The following is a 19,198-nucleotide window of genomic DNA, read 5'->3' as shown; positions in this document are numbered from 1 at the left end:
CACGACAACACCTGTATGGCTGTACATTAGCAGGGCTGTGCCTGTGGTGTTGCATCCCACAACTTCTATATGCCACAACTTCGGCCACCGAGAGCCGAAGGAGGAAAAAATAAAAGCCAAATTCTCTAGTGTTTCTTTAAATTGTGTCTATGGGCACTTCTGTCCAAAGCTGCCTGTTGTGAAGACATAAATAGAAGCAATATCTGTCGTGGTATCTATGAAAATTACCTCAATGGAAAACACGATGGAATACTCTGAGTTATGAATTGGCCTAAAGAATTTAGCCCCGGACCTCAACATTACTGAAGCAGTGTGGGATCATCTTGACAGAACTGAACAAAAGTCAGCCAGCATCTAAAGAAGAGCTTTGAAATGTGCTTCAAGAAGCCTGGAGAACTATTCCTGAAGACTACTTAAAGAAATGACAGAAAGCCTATCTGAGAGGGTTCAAACTCTCTTTTTGCATTCGTTTCAATAAGTTGCTGCACTATTTCCTGTTTTCCTGGCAAAATAGAAAGAAATAAGGGAGGCGGCTAAAGACTTAAGCGCAGTAATGCAAGTCTGGACAGATGAACGTATACAGAGAGTGCTGAAAAGAATTACCACATTTAGATACTGTAAAGCTCAGAGATAAAGTCACGAGATGAGTACGAAAAGCTTCCAAAGCTTTAATTATCCCTATTGGAGCACAGAGAAGTCCATGATTCATGAGTGGAAGATGTTACAATGCTTCACACACTCATGACAATCACACCTCGCAATGAAATGAGCCACAGAGACAACAGTGTGCTTAAATTTAGTATGTTTATTGAACATACATTCATCTTAGTTGATGTAATAAATGGCTTATGATCAGAACATTCAAAGAATATGTGCAAAAACACACACTTATGAAGAAAGGAAAGTGTCTTTGGCAAGTTCGCCCTGATCTCTTAACAAATTTGTTTTGTTAGTCAAATGTACCCTTCACACAACCTCAGATTAAGTCTCTCAATACATTTATTTCCTTTGTCAACAGACTTTAATAATACCAATAATAAAAATAAGGAAAAAAAAAATCTATTCATGATAATAAAGGTAATGGTTTCATTAAATATTATGAAAGCAACTATTTGGTTCACAAACATGTTAAAGAGTATTGTACACGATTTGCAAATATAAAGTGGTTTTTCAATCATATGTGTGTGTTTTAAATGAATCAGCCAATACGAAAAATAGCTCATCTTTAAACAACATGTACCACGAGTACACAAAACCCCTTTCTAATTCACAAAAAGCACGAACATGTAAAAGCACTTCAGAGTGTGTTCAGGCTATAATGGGAAAAAGTTCAATCAGCCCACCAGTTTATACAGAAAGTTCACATTGCACTTTGACCTGTGCTGGAAAACAGGATCAAAACTGGAAAACAGGGTATATATTTACCATTACACATAACTTTGTGTGACCAACGGTTGAAACGTCTGTGCTTTGCAGAGACCGCATTGTGCGTATTTTTGCAGATCCTCCAAAAAAGAAAAGTTTAATCAAATCCGTTTGAAAGATTTCACTGTGGCCTCAGTAGTGACAGTTCATTTAAGAGTATGGGAAACTCAAATTTCTTGTCTGAAGTAGGTCAGCTGATAAAAGTCTCGAGCATCATCAGTGGCACATTCATCACCAGTCAACATGGGTTGTGTGATGAGGGCAGAGATCAACATTCAAGCTATTGAAGACATTTCAAACCATGATAAAGTGCATTCAATGAGCTCATAACTGAGTATTTTTGTGGGTGTTTTGTATCTAAAGTACCCAATTTTACAGATAACTTCTTAAATTGTGGTTTTAATCATATCCTGTGTCAATAGTTATCAATCCATCATAAAGAAAACACCTCTTCTCAGACGTATCCTGTTGCGCAAACCTTTATTTATAATGGAAATAATGATATGAAGAACTAAAAATACCCTTCTGTTGGTTTATTACTTTATCTGATTATGTCTTTCCTTCTTCTTCTGTTTAAATTTATATATTTGTTGCCAAACCAAAGCTATGATATAAGTATCCACCTAAAGTTCAGCATGGTTTGGATGTCCCTGTCAGGATTAAACCATAATACACATCTGTTCGTCCTCAAAAAGGAGCAATTCCTCTTTCGGACTGGACAGCGCAAATATAGATGACAGAAAGGATCAGATAAGCTGGATTTAGGTGGCACACTAGTCCAGCAGGCTGAAATTAGAAAGAAACCTTTATAAAAGTTTAACACGACAAGAACAAATCTGAAGAATGGTGAAATTGTGTTAATGGGAACCTCCAACACGAAGAGAGACTGTAAATGTTTTTGTGCAGTAAAGCTGGTGAAGGTGGTAACTGAGGTGTGATGTTGCCCATTTCAGTTGTAATCTCCAAGAAGCTTAACTTTTGTCATTTTGTCTTTGGTACCTTCTTCTTTAAGGGTCTCAGTTTCACTGAAGCTTATCATTGTTCGTCACAATTAAGAACTTTTTTTTTTTTTTTTTTGGTAGGCACACAACTACAAACATTCAACAAATCAAGTTTAAAAATGATTGTATATTAAGTAAATCGCTTCCATTCCTTACAAACATTGCAGCAAAAACCGTGAGAAATGAACCACAAACTGCAATTTATGACTAAAATAATAAAAAAAAGATTTTCTGTTCTTTGTTTTTTCTTCTTCTTCCTTTTGCTAAAAGCTTCATTTCTTGAACAGCTCGTTGTGTGCAAAACAGGAAGTGCTAACACTTAGATTAGTTTATGATTGTACACTTCCCCATCACTGGCAGAGCTGACAGAGCGACAGAAACTGAAGGCAGAGCGGTTTTTATTAGCTGAAAAAGCACTTTAGAAGCATGAGTCTTAACTGGACATCCCACAGACTTCCTCAGAAGTCCCTGGACAGTTTAAACTTCTATGAAAACACACTATTGAAATTACACGTCGCATTCATCTAAAAATGTTCCTGCTGTGCAAGTTTTTCCACAACGTAGTTCACTGGTTTTGCAGAATCCTTGCAGTCACCTGGTGAGCACAACTGCATCCATCCACAGCAGAGAACGTCCACTCCTGATGAAGACCACGACAGAGACAGTAGCTTGTGTTGTTTAAGAGGGACGACTGAAGAACTGTATTTGTGGGTAGCATGAGACGTCTCACTTGCCACAAGGCCCTATATTCCTCCCAAACAACGCAAAATACACAGATTAAGGCCACCGTTCCAGAGTGGGGAGGAGCAGGCTTTCTCAACATTCGGATAGTCATTTTCGCTAAAACCCCCCTTGCTACTCCCACACCTGGTTTATCTAAGATGCGCACATTCATAAAATACACACTCTTAAAGCACTGAAACACTGTTGTCCCAAAAAGAAGCGACGTGTTCTCCTTCCCTCTGTGACAAAGACGAGTTAACTGGGTTTCAGCCCTGCGGCTCAGTACTGGTGCTGTGGGCCGGCCCATCCTGCTCATTGATGGTGTGGAGGAGAAGGCACACAGGTGGGTGGAGGGAGCCGCTGCCCACGCTGTGAGCTGGCTGAGGAGTCCCCGCTGGCCCACGTCCGGCCCTCCTCTCCACCCCCCCGAGCACCTGCTCCTCCTCCACACTATAGGAGGCGCGATGTCCGCAGCTGTCACAGAAGTCGCCCGCCTCCTCTCCCTCCTCATCGTCTTCATCTGCATCCCGCCCCAGCAGGCTCTCCAGCTCCCTCAACTCCTTGCCGTCCTGGCCTGTCCCTCCAGCTCCAGTGCAACTGCTGCTTCCACGTGGGCCGCACACACACACCTCTATCCCAGAGTCCCCTGTGAATCGTCTCCGCCTTCCATTGGGGAGCCGCTCTTTATCCTCGGTACAACCTTCTGACAGGCTGAAATCCTTTAGCAGGGGGTCTTTGCAGGACTCGTCCCCACTTCCAGTTTTTTTCTCCTGGTTGGTGAGTCCCTCCATGTTGAGCCCATCTGACAGGAGTATCACACCTGAATCTTGTGATGTTTGCATGGATTTGGTATCAGGCTTTGGCCTAAAGTCTAAGGTAGGAGGTTGTGGTTCCTCTATGCTGGGTCTGCAACACAGACCATCAGAGGCTGGAGCAACTGGAGGGGACTGGACGGCTGAACATTGTCCGTCCTGCTGCTCAGAAGCCAGGGGACTCGAAGCCACCGAGGATGGGCCTGCATGTAAGGCAGTGTAAGGAGGGGGAGGAGTCGGTGGTCGATTGACCACCTCTTCATATTCAGGGAGGAGGTAGTTGGGCAGAAACCCTAAAGAGAAAAAAAGGAATATATATTTTACTAAAGTTACACATCACATATTTGCTTTGAATGTGCAAGTTACTTATTAATGTGTGTTCGTACTTCCTTTAAAAGACGCTCTCTGACTAAAAATTCACTTTAACCTCACTGAACTTTCCTGAGTACTTTCAGAGCAACAGGGGAGGGGGGAATGTGACAAAACAAGCTCATTTCTGAGGGATATGTGCTGAGGGCTGCTTCAGCCCTGTGTGAGAAGGTTTTGCAATGCTGGCTGTTTCCTGAAAACTGGGGCATGCAAACAAGGAAGATTCTGACACCGTATGAAACCACGGATGGATCACAGAGTAAATATTACATGTGAGAGAGGCAGGAGCCTCTTGTCACTAGTGTAAAGCAAATCAAAAAGCAAAATACATGAAAATTCATCCACAATTTCCCTTCCCAGTAAACAATAATAGCAACTGAACAGCATGACATTGTAGCATCTAAACCAGATGTAACACTATATCAGGTGGAGCTTTTAGAGGGATCCAGCTGAAAGGCCTCAAACATATTTCATCCAATCGGTTAAAATACATCAGCAGATAACTTTGCTTCATTTTTCAGTGTATAAGGAGCTCTCAATAAACCAACGAACCCTTTCAAGCAAAAACATTTGCAGCAAAGAACCACAGAATTTAGAAATGGTTTAAAGTAGTACGTTCAACCATTAACTTTTAAACCACTACACATCTATTAATACTTGGCACTTAGTTTGTATACTTTATTTATAAAAGTTAGAAATATTGTAGTATACACTACGTTTAATCCTGATGTTTTAAAAATACTAAAATGAATAAATACCTTTTTTAATTAATCACAGTGCATTAGCTCCACTTGTCTCTGCTCAGATGCATTAGAGCCTCAGAGGAAGTTTGCCTTATGATCCAACAGAGGGCGATCTGCTTTCAGTTGACCTAATGCCCTGTTACCTCTCAGTAAATAAGCTAATGCCGTTTGCTCACAGGAATTTAGAAAACCAGTGAGCAATGCCGTCCTAAGAGAACAATCAGTACACCAAAAATGGTTGTTTCAAAATATTTTGGATTTGAAACTTTTAGTGATCTGTAACTATCAGAGATGAGGCCATTTGTCGCCTTTAAACAAAGCAGCCATCCCGCCCTACTACAATGTCAACAGACCTGCAGATTCACCTGCCGACTTGCCACTTAAACGAGGACGTGGAGGCACACATAAGCAAGTCAGCAGGTGTTCTATGTTGTCTCAGTATATGTTAATTTGACACAGTAAACTACAACAGGCGCCTTGCCGGCGGCTCGTAAAAATGTCTAAACTGACACGATTTATCAGCCCATCTGTATCGTTTCTAGAGAGGGATTTCAAGAATCTAACATGGAACTGTTCAACACCAGACTAAAAGCCTAAATGGTACCAAAGGATAGGATGCTTTAATCACAGACGGATGGACATTGCTAGCCACACTTATGTGACAGTCGCAGCTCAATGAATTTCAGACAGTTTCAGCCTGAATACAAAGGAGCTGAGAGGAAACCACACAGCTGACCATGTGGTGGACCCGTGTGATTGCTGTGGGCGAAGAGGCGTACGTTCAAATACATTCAAAGCATTACATGTTTACTTCAAATTCATCAAACCTGATTTTGTAAAAACCGACAGCCCTAGTTCAAAGTTTTAAACCGTTAGAAAATGTTTTCTTGGCTTCATCTTTGCAGATCTGCTTCAAGCAGTAATGAGTGATTTCTGCCAAAAATAAATAATAAATAAAATATTGTCATGCTACTGTGTAACAAAGTTTAAAAGGATAACAAATCTGCAGATTCTACCCTATTGAGGGTGGCAATCTTTTCAAATCCAACTACTTGAAGCACCATTAGCATTAATTTGATGTTGAGCGTTCAGTATTATCTTCACTTAAAAGTGCTTTTTTAAAATCTCCATCAAATCCTGAAGCACATATCTGGTGCTTTAGCAGTTAAGTACTCACCTTTATTGTACCAAGAACATTATGCAGGGTGTAAGTGAAAACGAGGTGGATAAAAACTGAATCAATACAGGGACTGATTCTGAGAGCAACAACTTTCACAACAGGCATTCGTTAAAATCCCCCTTTGTCACACTGATTAAACCCCTAAAAACCACCAAAATGATATATTTGCAAACAAATCAGCTTTTTATTGGTAACCAGTATTGGTTAATGTAGCTTTGAATACTTAAATTTGGTGTGAAAAGGCGTTCAGTCATAACAAAAAGAATGACTTTAGAAGTGCAAAACATTACAAATAAGACAAAAGAAATAAAACACATCAGCATTTAGTTTTGTGATAACACAATCTCGGTGTACGAGTGGCATATCTTACTGAAGTAAAAGGGCACAGGGGGGTAGTTGTGTGCTTCACGATAAGCTATGAGGTTGATCTCGTGCTGCCGTTGTTGCTGCTGCAGCCGGTGTTTAGTGCGGCGATGGTGACACACGCAGCAGCAGCTCAAAATGAAGATGATCGCCCACACCAGCCAAAACCCTAAGAAAGATGAACAGAGTTATATTTGCTGTCCAACTTTAACAAAAATGGGGGGAAAAGGCTCAACGTGATGGTTTTGGTTCATATTTTAAGACAAAAATCACACATTGATGGAAGAAAAATGTGCTTTTTCCAATGTCCTCATGATTGAAATAAAATTATACCTGCTGATAACAAACATAAAACAGTGGATCAAATACTTCCAACTTACTTCTATGGTATTTATGGCATGCAATTTATGAGACATAATCAATTTAACCATCACTGACCGATCCAAGTTCAATCTTATCTTCAGAGCAAAGTACTGAGATTCACTCTTTTCTCCATGAAGCAACCCATAACTTCATACTGTGGCTTCATCAGACTCTTTCTCTGGTAGATTTCTGGATATTATCTAAATAATTCTGCCCCAACATGGACAGCAAAGTAAACACAAAAGTAATAAAAAGGCAGTTCTTTGAGTTAGGAGCGTTTTTTTTTTTTTTTCATGCAACATGTCCCTATTTTCTACAAACTTCTTATTTTTGGAGCTATACCAAGGAGAGCTCAGTCTGAAAAACAACTGGGAACAAAGAAAAAAAAAAAAAAAAAAAAAAAAAGGCAGCTGGAACAGAGGAATGTAAACTCTACAATATGGCATCTGCTGGTGCTGCGGCGTCACCAAAATAAACCAAGTCTCTGCGGATGTAATGCTGTTTTGTACTGTTCATGAGTTTTAGCCAACTACTTCTTAAAATGTGGGAACCATCTGTGCTTTTGTTGTTCATCGGGTTAGTTAATAAAAGGTGTTGCTGTAATACGACTACATCTGAAGTCAGTTTGGATGTCTTATTTTTAGGAACCCACACCAACTGATATCAGTTTTGACCTTCAACCTTTTCCACATCCAGCAGAGCTCCAACTCTAGAGCTGGACATGAAATGTTTTTTTATAGAAATAGCTTAATGAAGACTTACAGCTTTAAAGCAAATACATAGATTTTACTCCAGTGAGTGCTTATAAACGGATTATAAGAAAAATCTCACATTTGTTGGCGTAAAAAACACTTAAACAGTACCAGTCAAAAACTTGGACAAACCTAGTCTTTTCTTTGAAGAGTAGGTGTATCCAAACTGTCTAGTGAGTCATAATTAAATAATCTCTAAGTAATTGTGTTACTTTTGAGTGGATAAGCCGAATACGTTCCGTGATAAACTATAACAAGAAAGACTCCAGGATGAAGACCTGCGACACCGGCGTCAGAAAAGGTGCGGTCACTGATAAAGACTGAGAACACCTGAGATTTCCAGGCTAACTGCACGGCCTGAAACAACTGCAGGGCTATAAAATGACCCGTGAACAACAGACGTTCTTCAGTTTTGGACCCATAAGTGTCTGCATGGCTACATTTACAGAGGAACTGAAATAACTGATGGCGAGTCTTCAGAAGGATGTTGAAGCATGCATGCAGGAAGGACAAGCCATCGACAGCCATGATCAATTCTAAAGGAAAATAGCTTCAATGTTTTATTGAGCATAGGAAACAATGGATTGATCCCGTCCCACCATTCTTTGCAGCTGTAGTATTCAAAAAGATGGTTGATTATTTCAAAATAGTTTTTGATGTAAATAAACATGAGGACAGGAGGCGAGTGTGTGTGAAAACAGTCTCAATCTCATGGGGATACATCTTCAGCTTTTGGTCCAGAAAGGAACGGAAAAAGTCTCTGAAGGTTTCTGGAAAATTGCCTTAAGAAAATATTACATTTAAATTCAATTCAGTTCTGTTTACATAGTCCCAAATCACAACAACAAAAGCCATCTAGAGGCACTTTCAAGATGCAGTCATAACACAAGTGACTGTAATCCAATTACATGGAATTCATTCAAATCTAATTAGTCTGAACTGAACCCCAGAAACTCACTGACCAAACATTTGATGGTTGAAGGAAGATTTCAGTCATGGTAACTAAAGGTAAATTGACTTTGTTGCATTAAGATCTTACAGTGATTTCTGCATTTGTAATACAGTAAGCTGTTAGTCATGCATCCATCCATCTGTTTAACTAAGGCACACCACAGTTACTGAAGGGTGAAACAATTCCTAATTATTTGAGTTGGGGGATATCGTACTTGCATGGACTAATTTCTGCTGTATGCTGTGCATCTTAAATCAGAACTTTTTTAAAAAGCCTTGAAAATTCGGACAGTTTGAACTATAGGAAATACTTCTTGGTATCTATTATCTTTCTAGATTTCATTCCCATGATATCACACAGTGGGGTACATTGCATTCAAAGAACACAAAGCAGAAAGACGTAGCAGTGGATGTGCAATATTTAGGTACCGAACGACAGAATAAAAGCAAAAATAAAGTTGAACGTCTTATCCTGCTGTTCACCTCCATCAAGCGATGTGAAAGCTATTTATCTTTTCTTTTTTTAAATGTTCCCAAATGTTTCCTTTTTTTAAACGATGACCTATCACCTTTCCAAACTGCCTCGTCCGACATATGACGTGGTATTTATAACTCAAGGCTGTTGCGTCATTCCTGGAACCAAAGGAACCAAGGAACCAAATATACTGGCAATTTTTAGGATTTACTTCAGGTCATAAAAACTTTCTGTTATTTTCCAGGACCAAGTCTACCACTTTCTGCACGTGTCCGTGTTTCTGGACCAAGCAGCTCCGACTAAGATTAGTTTAAAGTAATTTTTTTCACGTTTACTTTAATTACGTGAATTACGTTCAGTCAAATAATGCAACACAAAGGCGGGTGACTTACACCAGAGCTCATAGTAGTAGCTGCAGCACTGGGACTCTCCGCAGCAGTGTCCGGACTCACAGAAGTAGCTCTGATTGTTGACACCCTCACAGTGGAGCAGGCTCTGTAACGCAAGCATAATAAAACCCAACTTTAACAGGGATCTTCACCAATACCTCAACTTTAAAATAAAAATAATAATATTTTTTTTTTTAAAAACACCCTGAGGAATTAGGTTCTACTGTGCAGTATCAATAAAAAAAATATAAAAATAAAAAGTAGAGATAGTTAGACTTGGAATGTCATTTACCCCCACAGTAAAGACAAAAGATACCAATCAGTTCAACCTTCAATAAACTGGTTATCCTGGTCTCTCAATGTTTCAATTTATTCTCACTTTAACCTTTTTTTTTTTCCTTCACATCACTAGATCCTCTCTCACTGCATACAGCCTACATCATAGACACCAAATGCCATTTTCACACCTAAATCAGCATGTTTGAACAGGAAAAAAAAAAAGAAGAAAAAGGTGATTAAATCCTTTTCCATTCTCCACAGCAGCATATTTACCCTCAGTGCTTTGGGGGTGATAATAAACTCCGAACTGAGAACCTCCCAGGGAACAAGCGGGTGGTAAACTACAGCAACAGGATGCATTGCATTCTGCTCTCTGAGCTGCATGGACCACAGATTCTGATGAGATAATCTTTAGTAATATATTATTTTTCCAATGGGATTGAGCTGCCAGCTATGAAAGCAACTGATCGATCTGATTTCTTTTGTCGGAGTCGTTTCAGAATCTCAACTCGAAACGATATGGTTGGTAAATGTACGTTTCTGCCAAGAAAAAGTGATTTGCGCCCACTCTTCCTACTGCACCCTCAGTAAAAACCCGTTTGAATCTGGGTGTTGAGTTTCCATTATTGCAGATCTGATACCAACAACCCCTGCAGAGGCATCTGAGGAGGACTGATTGCCGATTAAACCCCTTCTAACAGCACTCCAAAGCTTGATGTTTGAGTTTTTGACCGGTGTGTTTTTCCTTCCAATTGTATTCACATAATGACTAAAAATACCAACTCATGGCTGTCTATAGTTTACATCCATCTATCCTAATGTGCTGGAGTTGTGGTGCAAAACTAGCGCTTCTGCGGGACGTGGCAACCTCAACATGAAGATGAATTACTGGATATAGAAATGTCATCACTTCATTACTGCATCCTTTTAAACAACTGCGTGAAATATTTTCTCATAATAAAGCTATGAATTCTCAACATGGGCCAAAATAGGTTTCATGAGGTCATAACCACTAAATTCGGATCAGTTCATAAGTCATTTGGATGCTTGTGCCAAATGCAATTAAATTCCCTCCAGGCATTCCAGAAATATCAAGTTCACAATAACGGGATAGATGTGCGGTCACGGTGACCTAGACCTCTGACCACCTAAATATAATCAGTTAATCCTTGAGTCCAAGTCAACATTTGGGCCAAATCTGAAGAAATTCCTTCAAGGATTTCATGAGCGATCACTTTCAAGAGAAAAAAAAAAAATAATAATAATAATAGGGAGGTAACCCGAACATACAGGGTCTCAACCTGCTGCTGAAACAGAAGGGAAAAAGTTACCAACTAATGTTACTGAAAACATTAACGACAGTGAGAAGTCTCATCACACAGCACTGAAGCCGTCCTGGGTTTTACTATGTCACTTCTTTTTCAGGACTTGTCACAGATTATGAACCGACTAAGTCCTAAAACACAGATTTTCATTTACAAATTGGAAAAAAACTGAACATATACACTTTGAACGCCTCATTCTGCTGACTGTAAAGTCACCCGTTTTGCTTACAAGCTTTTGTTTACATAAAAATGTCACAGACGAAATGCCAGAATAAACAAAAAGGCTTTCCTTGAGCATTTTTTCGTGGTATTTAAGCTGGAAAAAGCCGTTTCCAGTCACCGCTTCGCTCCTCTCGCCTCTTCTGTGTCAGTTTCTTCGATGTCTGAACATTTTTCAAGTTTACAGCTCTTTTAAAGGATGCATTGCATTAGTATGCTATTATAATATGTTGGTAACACAAATAGACCCGAAAATAACAATATCATGACTATTTTTTAGATCATAATAGGGACTGTGACAGTTTCATCAGGTAAATGAGGGGAACCAGTAAAAGCTGCCAACATTCAGCAGAGTTTGTGCCTTATCCTTTCTCTTCTCACTGGAAGTGTATCTAGTACAAGTACATACAGAACAATTTCAGTGTTAGTGTAAAATGGCAAGTAATACATCCATTTCTCGTGTCAGTGTATTATAAACAGTTAGTAGATTATACAGAATACTGTCGCAGTCTTTAACATATCCTTTAAATGACCCTGACCTTTGCATTGGAAACACAATAGCAACCCAGATATCTAGTGTCTAACATTTATTCTTGGCTATGGATCTAAAGTCAACAAGTCCTTCAGTAACCAGTTGTGATGGCATGTTGTTACAATTTCAGTATCTAAGATCTGAAACATATGTACCAAAGTATCATTGTAAATTCTTAAAATGACACCCAAAACAAAAATCACTCGGTACGATGCCGAACATCTAACAAACAAGTTGATCAGGACAAGAAAAATGTGGGAAACTGCAACAAGTCTACTTTCATCAGAAATCAATCGGGCGTTGGTCTCCACTGCACTCCAACAGTGTGTTCTATGTTTTAACTGTCAATATAGCAAACCAGCGGCTTGGTCAAAAGTTAACTAAACAAAATCTGTTATCGATATCCATCCAAACCTGTGAAAAGCTAACTAGAGCTAAACAGACAATAGTGTGACCAAAAACCTCACAAGACGGGTTGACGGATTTCCAAAGAAGATCTCTTGGACTTTGTCCAGATAAACTTAATGATTAGCAACCAAAAGTTCTACATAAGTATAAGAATAATGTTTCTCTATACAGATTACCAGTGCAGGTCCTCGATTGAATGGCATGATGATCCACAGTGCAGATAGGTTCCCTCTTCCTCAAGGGTCATTATCCCACAAAGAGAAAAAGTCAAAAACCTCTCAGACATACTCTCACTCTCTCTGCCTTTCTCCCTACCCACACAACCGCGCAAGCACACACACGCAAACCCTCACCCCACTCCAAAGCAGCCCAAACAGCGGACAAGGATTGCTTTACGGAAATTTCCAAGCAGCAACGGAGAGCAAGCTCCTAGCTACTCCGCCGCATGATAATAAGGTGGTGAGAGGTGTGTGTTAAATGTAAGGCAGCGAGGACAGAGAGTAACAGAGGAATGATCTGTTAAAAGCAACACATTAGATCAGCACAAGCCAAACTGCAGACATTAAAGAGTAGCCACAACTTCAAAGCCGTTTCAACTTTTATCAACATGACATTCTTTAAAAACCCAGCTCAACACAGAGTGACTTAAGAGTCACATGATGTTCTGTTCCTCGGCTTGGTTTGTGATGTCTCCAATACTATGCACCTTCCAGGCTGGGTTAGTTTTAAAACACAATACAGATAACATCTAGTTTGTCTGAGTGTTGCCTAAACTGCAAGAAAAAGAAAAAAAAAGGGGGGGGGGTGGTGAAGATTTCCCAGACAATGAGATAGAAAAACGTATTCAATCAATCTTTAACTTGGTCCAGATATAACTAATCTGTGCTGCTAGGAAACCAAATGTTGAAAATCTGAAACATCAACATCTCACTTTCTACTTACCGAGCAAAGAATCTGCACAGACTAGATTCCCGACAATCGCATCCAAGCATGCAACAATGAAACAATTAACCTCTCTCATGCCATACTACTAGATTACAGATAGATTTGGTTACCTGGCCTGAAACTATTGCAAATTACGAATATCATCAACCTTAATGAGAAGCTGCTGAAATGAGGGTTCAGAAGTCTCTTGGTGACTTATCAGATGGAGATAAGTGGCTGCAGGATTTTAAGTCGACTGCTCAGCAAGAGTTGATCTACTTAGTAGAGTCCTGTAGGACTTAGTAAGTCAGCCGATACACAGAAGGACTTCGCTGACCTCGTACGTATTATTGTCAACAATGAAGGTGCTCTTTCACTGTCATAAAGGTTATGGAAAGCAAACACTGCTTATGCATTTGTAGCATCCTTCAATGCCATAAAAACAAATCAACATCCGGAGGAAGATAGTTCAACAAACTCAGAAGTCATTGACTTTTGTCTCGACATTCAAATAGGCTAAACAGACCGTTTCCCGCATCTTAAGCTCCATGTTAAGATAAACAACTTAGATAAATGCCAGCTTTAACTATTGATTGATAATAAATTGAAGTGTTTAGTAAGTTAACAATCACTTCATACTAACATTAAGCTGCAAAAAAAAATCCATGTCTAAATTGTCTTGGCTTTGCAGACTTAATATGGCTTAAGATAAAATTCTACCAAGTTTGACAGAATCTTTTTCGGCTTTTGCTGCATTGAAGATGCTGGTCTTTTACAGAGACTTCCATCGATATGTTCAAAGCCCAGATAAAGCAGCTGGGAGTTTAATTACTGCTGCTTGTATACGCTCATCTAGACTCAAAGTGGCCTAGGTGCACTGCGCTCCAAAGTTTCCATCTAACACACAATAAAAAGCTCAGTGGTTGGTCGTCCAATAACCGGAGGGTCGGTGGTTCGATTCCCACTCCTGCCGCTAAAAAAAGAGTGATGGACTGACAGCTGGAGGGGTGGCAGTCCACCTCCTTGCCACGGCTGAGGTGCCCTTAACCCCATGCTCCCCGGGCACTGTTTTGGCTGCCCACCACTCCAGTGTATGGCATCTGTCTCAATGAGTATGTGACCATATGCATGTGCGTTCAACAGGTGCTAACCTGGATGGGTCAAATGCAGAGGAGCAATTTCGTGTTAACATTTGTGTGTACAATAAAGTAATCTTAATCTGAAATAAAACAAGTCAGGACAAATACATAATAACTACAAGTGTGCATCTTTTTGTGAAAACTATAAAGCACAAGTGTATATTTATAAAGAATTGGGTTAACATGTGCATGCAAACATGTCAGTCAACAATTAAAGGGGAACTCCGGGGCATTTGAAGCGTGTTTCCATTGCTAGAGGTTGTCAAATACTGATAGTAGGACACAGAGAGGTGCAAATCTGCGCTCCCTGTGTGGAGATCGCGCTGTTCGCACAGCGTGTCATGCGAGGCTAATACGTGGTGGCTAAGGGGCAACTGCTAACCCTTCCACGTAAAACAACAACTTGCACACAGCAGAAACGTCACACCACTTTATAAACCATCCGACAATAAAGTCACAAGCCTTACCATCAAAACCATATGCATGGTTCTCACATTACTGGCATGGGGACGTTACAAAACAACTTTATAAACAGCATGTCACTCACCGGCTGGTTGTAGGCTCGCGCATGTGAAAGCCCAAAAGAGTCGATGGACGATAATCCCATATACAAAACAATTATATTCTCTAGAAAAACTGCGTTCAAGTATTTAAAACATTACAACAATATTACTGGGCATGTATTGTTGTAATGTTTTAAATACTTGAACGCAGTTTTTCTAGAGAAAATAATTGTTTTGTATATGGGATTATCGTCCATCGACTCTTTTGGGCTTTCACATGCGCGAGCCTACAACTAACCGGTGAGTTACATGCTGTTTATAAAGTTGTTTTGTAACGTCCCCATGCCAGTAATGTGAGAACCATGCATATGGTTTTGATGGTAAGGCTTGTGACTTTATTGTCGGATGGTTTATAAAGTGGTGTGACGTTTCTGCTGTGTGCAAGTTGTTGTTTTACGTGGAAGGGTTAGCAGTTGCCCCTTAGCCACCACGTATTAGCCTCGCATGACACGCTGTGCGAACAGCTCATCTCCACACAGGGAGCGCAGATTTGCACCTCTCTGTGTCCTACTATCAGTATTTGACAACCTCTAGCAATGGAAACGCGCTTCAAATGCCCCGGAGTTCCCCTTTAAGCTTCTCAAAACCAGGTTAACAAACCCAGAAAATGAGGTTATGGTTCATATTCGTCCTGCACGTACGTACTTAACTAGACTCAAATGAGCTGAGACACTCGCCCACAATGCAGACCCAACGCATGCTCCAAAGTTCCATCTTTTTCTAAAAACAGTGAAATCTACGTCCATAACGGTAAAGCTAAACCCCCAATAACGCTGCTCTCATTCACATATTTTTCTTTAAAGGGGCACTAGGTAGCATTTTCACCTAAAATTATAGCCTTCAGGAGTTTAACAAAGGTTAAACAAGTCCATGGTAAGCGAATGAAGCCTGTCTCGCTCCTAACAGGGGTCTGTATGCTGAAAATCCCATATGTAACTTCGGCAGGAGCGACCCGCTTCTGAAGTGTCGTGATGCGCGAGAAGAGTCGTTTGTGTTTACGGCACTTAGCTAGGTACTGTATGCTAGCTGTAGTTGTAGGCTATGTGTTCGCTTGCGTTGAAGAGCCAACACCAAGCGTTTCATATTCTGCCTTTCACAGACTGAATATGAAACGTTCGATGTTGGCACTTCCCATCTTTGTGAAATTTCTCCAAGTGTGATCTTGTTCATCTACCATAGTGATCTGCATTTTAGATCGTGAAGAGACAGGTGATGCTCTAATTCCTCCTGAGTTCGAGACGTAGCCTAGCTTCAGAAATACACGGACTGACCTGATTAGAATAAGAATAGCGTTTTGATCCGAACAAGAATTGTTATCTACAAATGAAAATTGATTAATTTGTGATTGTAATCGGAATAGTGTAGAGCTAGTCTGCGTTTATTGCGGCGTGTATGTTGGTAGTGCCTGCGCGTATCTGTCTAAGATGTAACTTTTGTAAGTGTCTGCTAATACAAAGGAATCACTCCACCAATACACCATGATGAGGGAAGAATCCCATTCAAGATCAGCAACAGTCCATCCATACATCCATTATCTGCCGCTTGTCCGGGGATCGGGTCGCGGGGACAGCAGCCTGAGCAGAGAAACCCAGACGAGCTGTCCCCGGCCACTTCCTCCAGCAACAGGATTATAGCATATTATCCTGAGTTCTCTCTTCAGAAAATCTCTGATTATAGTATCTTACGTGGGCAGTCTACACTTGTGAATCAGATGACCCAACTGCACTGACTAAATAACACAATGGCAGCATTCGCCACGATGTTTAGTTAGTGGGTGTGTACAGGTGGGCATTTTTACGACAGTGTAGAATTTCAGTTTGACCAATAGAGATCGCTATACTGCCGCTAAACTACCTTGTATCCCTTTAATGACACAACTACAGAAGTCAGAAATTAAGATTGAAGTCAGCCCATTAAGACTACGTGTCAACTCTTTTAAAAGCATATAATAATAATAAAATCCTGATATTATAACCACAGCTTTAACTGACAGAGACGGCCATTCAAATAACTTAAAGACAACATCTGTGCAGAGAATGCAGCTGCACTTAGATGTTCGATGATCTCCCACAAAGAAAACTAAAAACAGTGGTTATCCAATCACAGAATGTGCGAATTATCCAAGACACAGAATGTTTTGAACATTTACTCGCACAGTCGACGGTTCATAGTTTAAAAGCCAGAATTTGTGAGGACCTTGTTTAACTTCTGTCAAAGCACCATTCATGACACGAGACATTTGCTGATTCTGGATTAAAATATACTGCCATCCAGACGACTTTCCAGGGAAGGCCTTGATTATTTCAGCAAGACAATGCCACATCACAATCTGCACACATTACAAACAGCACATCTCTGTCCAGAAAGAGTCCAGGTTTAAAAGTGGCTTGCCTGCATTCCAGGCCTGTTGTCCACTGGAAGTATTCAGCACGTTATTAATCAAGGAAAATGACAAAGGAAAACCCCAAACTTTTGAGCAGCTGAAATCCAATAGCTATAGGAAACTTTTCTGTCAAAACTAGAGCAAGTGGGTTGAGTTTCCACACACTTGCTCTTAAAGGAAGAGGCAAAGCAACATGTAACAAGAAAAAGAAAATCAGTTGAACACCTAATATGCTTTCACTGTATTATTTACCTTTAAATGAATAAATAAACTCATTTAAATTCAGATTATTAACAAATCACTGCTTTCAGTTTTAATGTACCCATTTGTTAAAACAAAAAGTAAAAGTATCTTTAGAGATCTAATAACTGAAAGTATTAAGTTGACTAAGGACTAACTGAACATCTTAAAAAATTAAACTGACTCATAAGGTTGCCCTTGTCAACACACTGACAATGATCGCCTTGACACAGATTAACTTGAGTTAAAATAGCCAAGTTGGTTGTTTTGCTAACAAAAGGAAATTACAAAGCTATTCTCCCAGTAAGTACATGTTGTTCTGTCTACCAGTGTGGCTGCATTCACGACTGCTTGAATTGTTTCTCAAAGTCCCTTCTGTCTAAAATGTCAACCGTCAACTATAAACACAACAAGGCCCCGAGTGTTTCTTTACGGGCTAGCTATGTTAGCTACCGAAGCTAAAAGGCAAACTTAGCAAGCATGCTAATATCTTACTTTTTATTTTCTAGAGGTACACTAGTTAAGGCAAGTTGATACCAATCGTCAGTCGAAATGTTATGCTATCACAGTAACTAAGATTGTTGTAAAATAATTTGACACATAGGTGGCTTCACAGTTTGCTAACTTATTCGGTGAACTAGCTAACAGTTCTGTGATAAAAGTCTTGTTTTTGACTGCTCAGCCTTACCCGGTCTACTGCAGACTCCGTGGGGGTGACAGAGCCAACAGCGTGCAAAAACAATCCCATTTTAAGACCCGAACATACGCCTCTCATTCCTCCAAAAACTGGCTACGGAAAAAACATAAGCATGAACACTGTGTTCACCAACTGCGTCCGAATATCTTTCAACTATTTGTCAGGTCGCGTCGCGCTGAGAGGCCGCTGTATGCGCCGCCTCCTCTGCGTCCTGAACATTTCAGCAAGGAGCGGAGCTGGCGCAACTGGTTGCTATCGGTGCCAGTGGGTGATACAGCTCTTACACAAGACGTTCCCCCAGCACAGGCGCTCCGCTTCGGTCAGCTGGGTGTGGCGTGGTCACCTAGCCCCGATCCATGTGTGCAACGTGATGGGCGTACAGTTATGAGGATCGTAACTGGTTTTGCGGACTGACCCGTGATTGGATAGTCGTGCCAGCTGGGGAAGAGGTTGACCAATCATTGATCAGTGCGTCCAGAGCAGAGCTGTGATGTCTCCCAGAGCTATAGAGTAATACTTTTTACACTACTCTTTTTTACTTTTTACACCACTCTGATATCTCCGCTAGGGCTGTCACGTTAATGATTGGTCACACAGAACTTTATTGTATTAACCCATAAGAACCCAGACCCATTTCTACTTAAATTAAAATTCTAAATAGACCACATAGAACCCATTTCATAATTTTTTTTCCAAAATACCACCCCCCACTGTCAGAGATCTGTAATGTGACATATATGTCACATTGGGACTTAAGAACCTGGATAATTTCTCCATCAAGGAAAATGATGGGGGACGTAAGGATGTGTGACACCTGTGTCACGGTGGGTGACACAGGTGCGGCTTATCTGCAGATATTCACATCTTCATTGTAAACAAATTAATAACATAGCTAATTACACTGGTCGGACTGTTCAGCTGTTTCAGACTGATACCTCCGGTT

General features: G+C 40.3%; 1 protein-coding gene across 2 annotated transcripts; it reads right to left on the bottom strand.

The window, feature by feature from the left end:
- Positions 1–785: 785 nt before the first annotated feature.
- wbp1lb (WW domain binding protein 1-like b) lies at positions 786–18,635 on the bottom strand. 2 transcript variants are annotated; one of them, XM_075463669.1, is made up of 4 exons: positions 18,247–18,635; positions 9,550–9,652; positions 6,624–6,785; positions 786–4,254 (listed from the first exon to the last, which is right to left on the bottom strand). In XM_075463669.1, the coding sequence occupies exons 1-4, from the start codon at positions 18,331–18,333 to the stop codon at positions 3,416–3,418; spliced, it is 1,191 nt and encodes a 396-aa protein (XP_075319784.1). In that variant the 5' UTR covers positions 18,334–18,635; the 3' UTR covers positions 786–3,415. The 2 variants fall into 2 exon arrangements, with proteins under 2 accessions (XP_075319784.1, XP_075319785.1); XM_075463670.1 differs by lacking the exon at positions 18,247–18,635 and adding an exon at positions 12,486–12,701.
- Between the last annotated feature and the right edge of the window lie 563 nt (positions 18,636–19,198).

The sequence above is a fragment of the Odontesthes bonariensis genome, chromosome 4 (genome assembly GCF_027942865.1).
Source record: "Odontesthes bonariensis isolate fOdoBon6 chromosome 4, fOdoBon6.hap1, whole genome shotgun sequence".
Classification (NCBI taxonomy): domain Eukaryota; kingdom Metazoa; phylum Chordata; class Actinopteri; order Atheriniformes; family Atherinopsidae; genus Odontesthes; species Odontesthes bonariensis.
Note: the sequence above shows the minus strand (reverse complement) of the source record. Positions and strands in the feature narration are given on the sequence as shown.

Excerpts from the sequence above, each read along its gene's own strand:
- wbp1lb (XM_075463669.1), bottom strand. The coding sequence starts at position 18,333 with ATGAGAGGCGTATGTTCGGGTCTTAAAATGGGATTGTTTTTGCACGCT. Across the intron at positions 6,786-9,549 it reads CTACTACTATGAGCTCTGGT|GGTTTTGGCTGGTGTGGGCG; the intron begins GTAAGTCACCCG and ends CATCTTTCTTAG. Across the intron at positions 4,255-6,623 it reads CCCTGTGCCCTTTTACTTCA|GGTTTCTGCCCAACTACCTC; the intron begins GTAAGATATGCC and ends TTTTCTCTTTAG.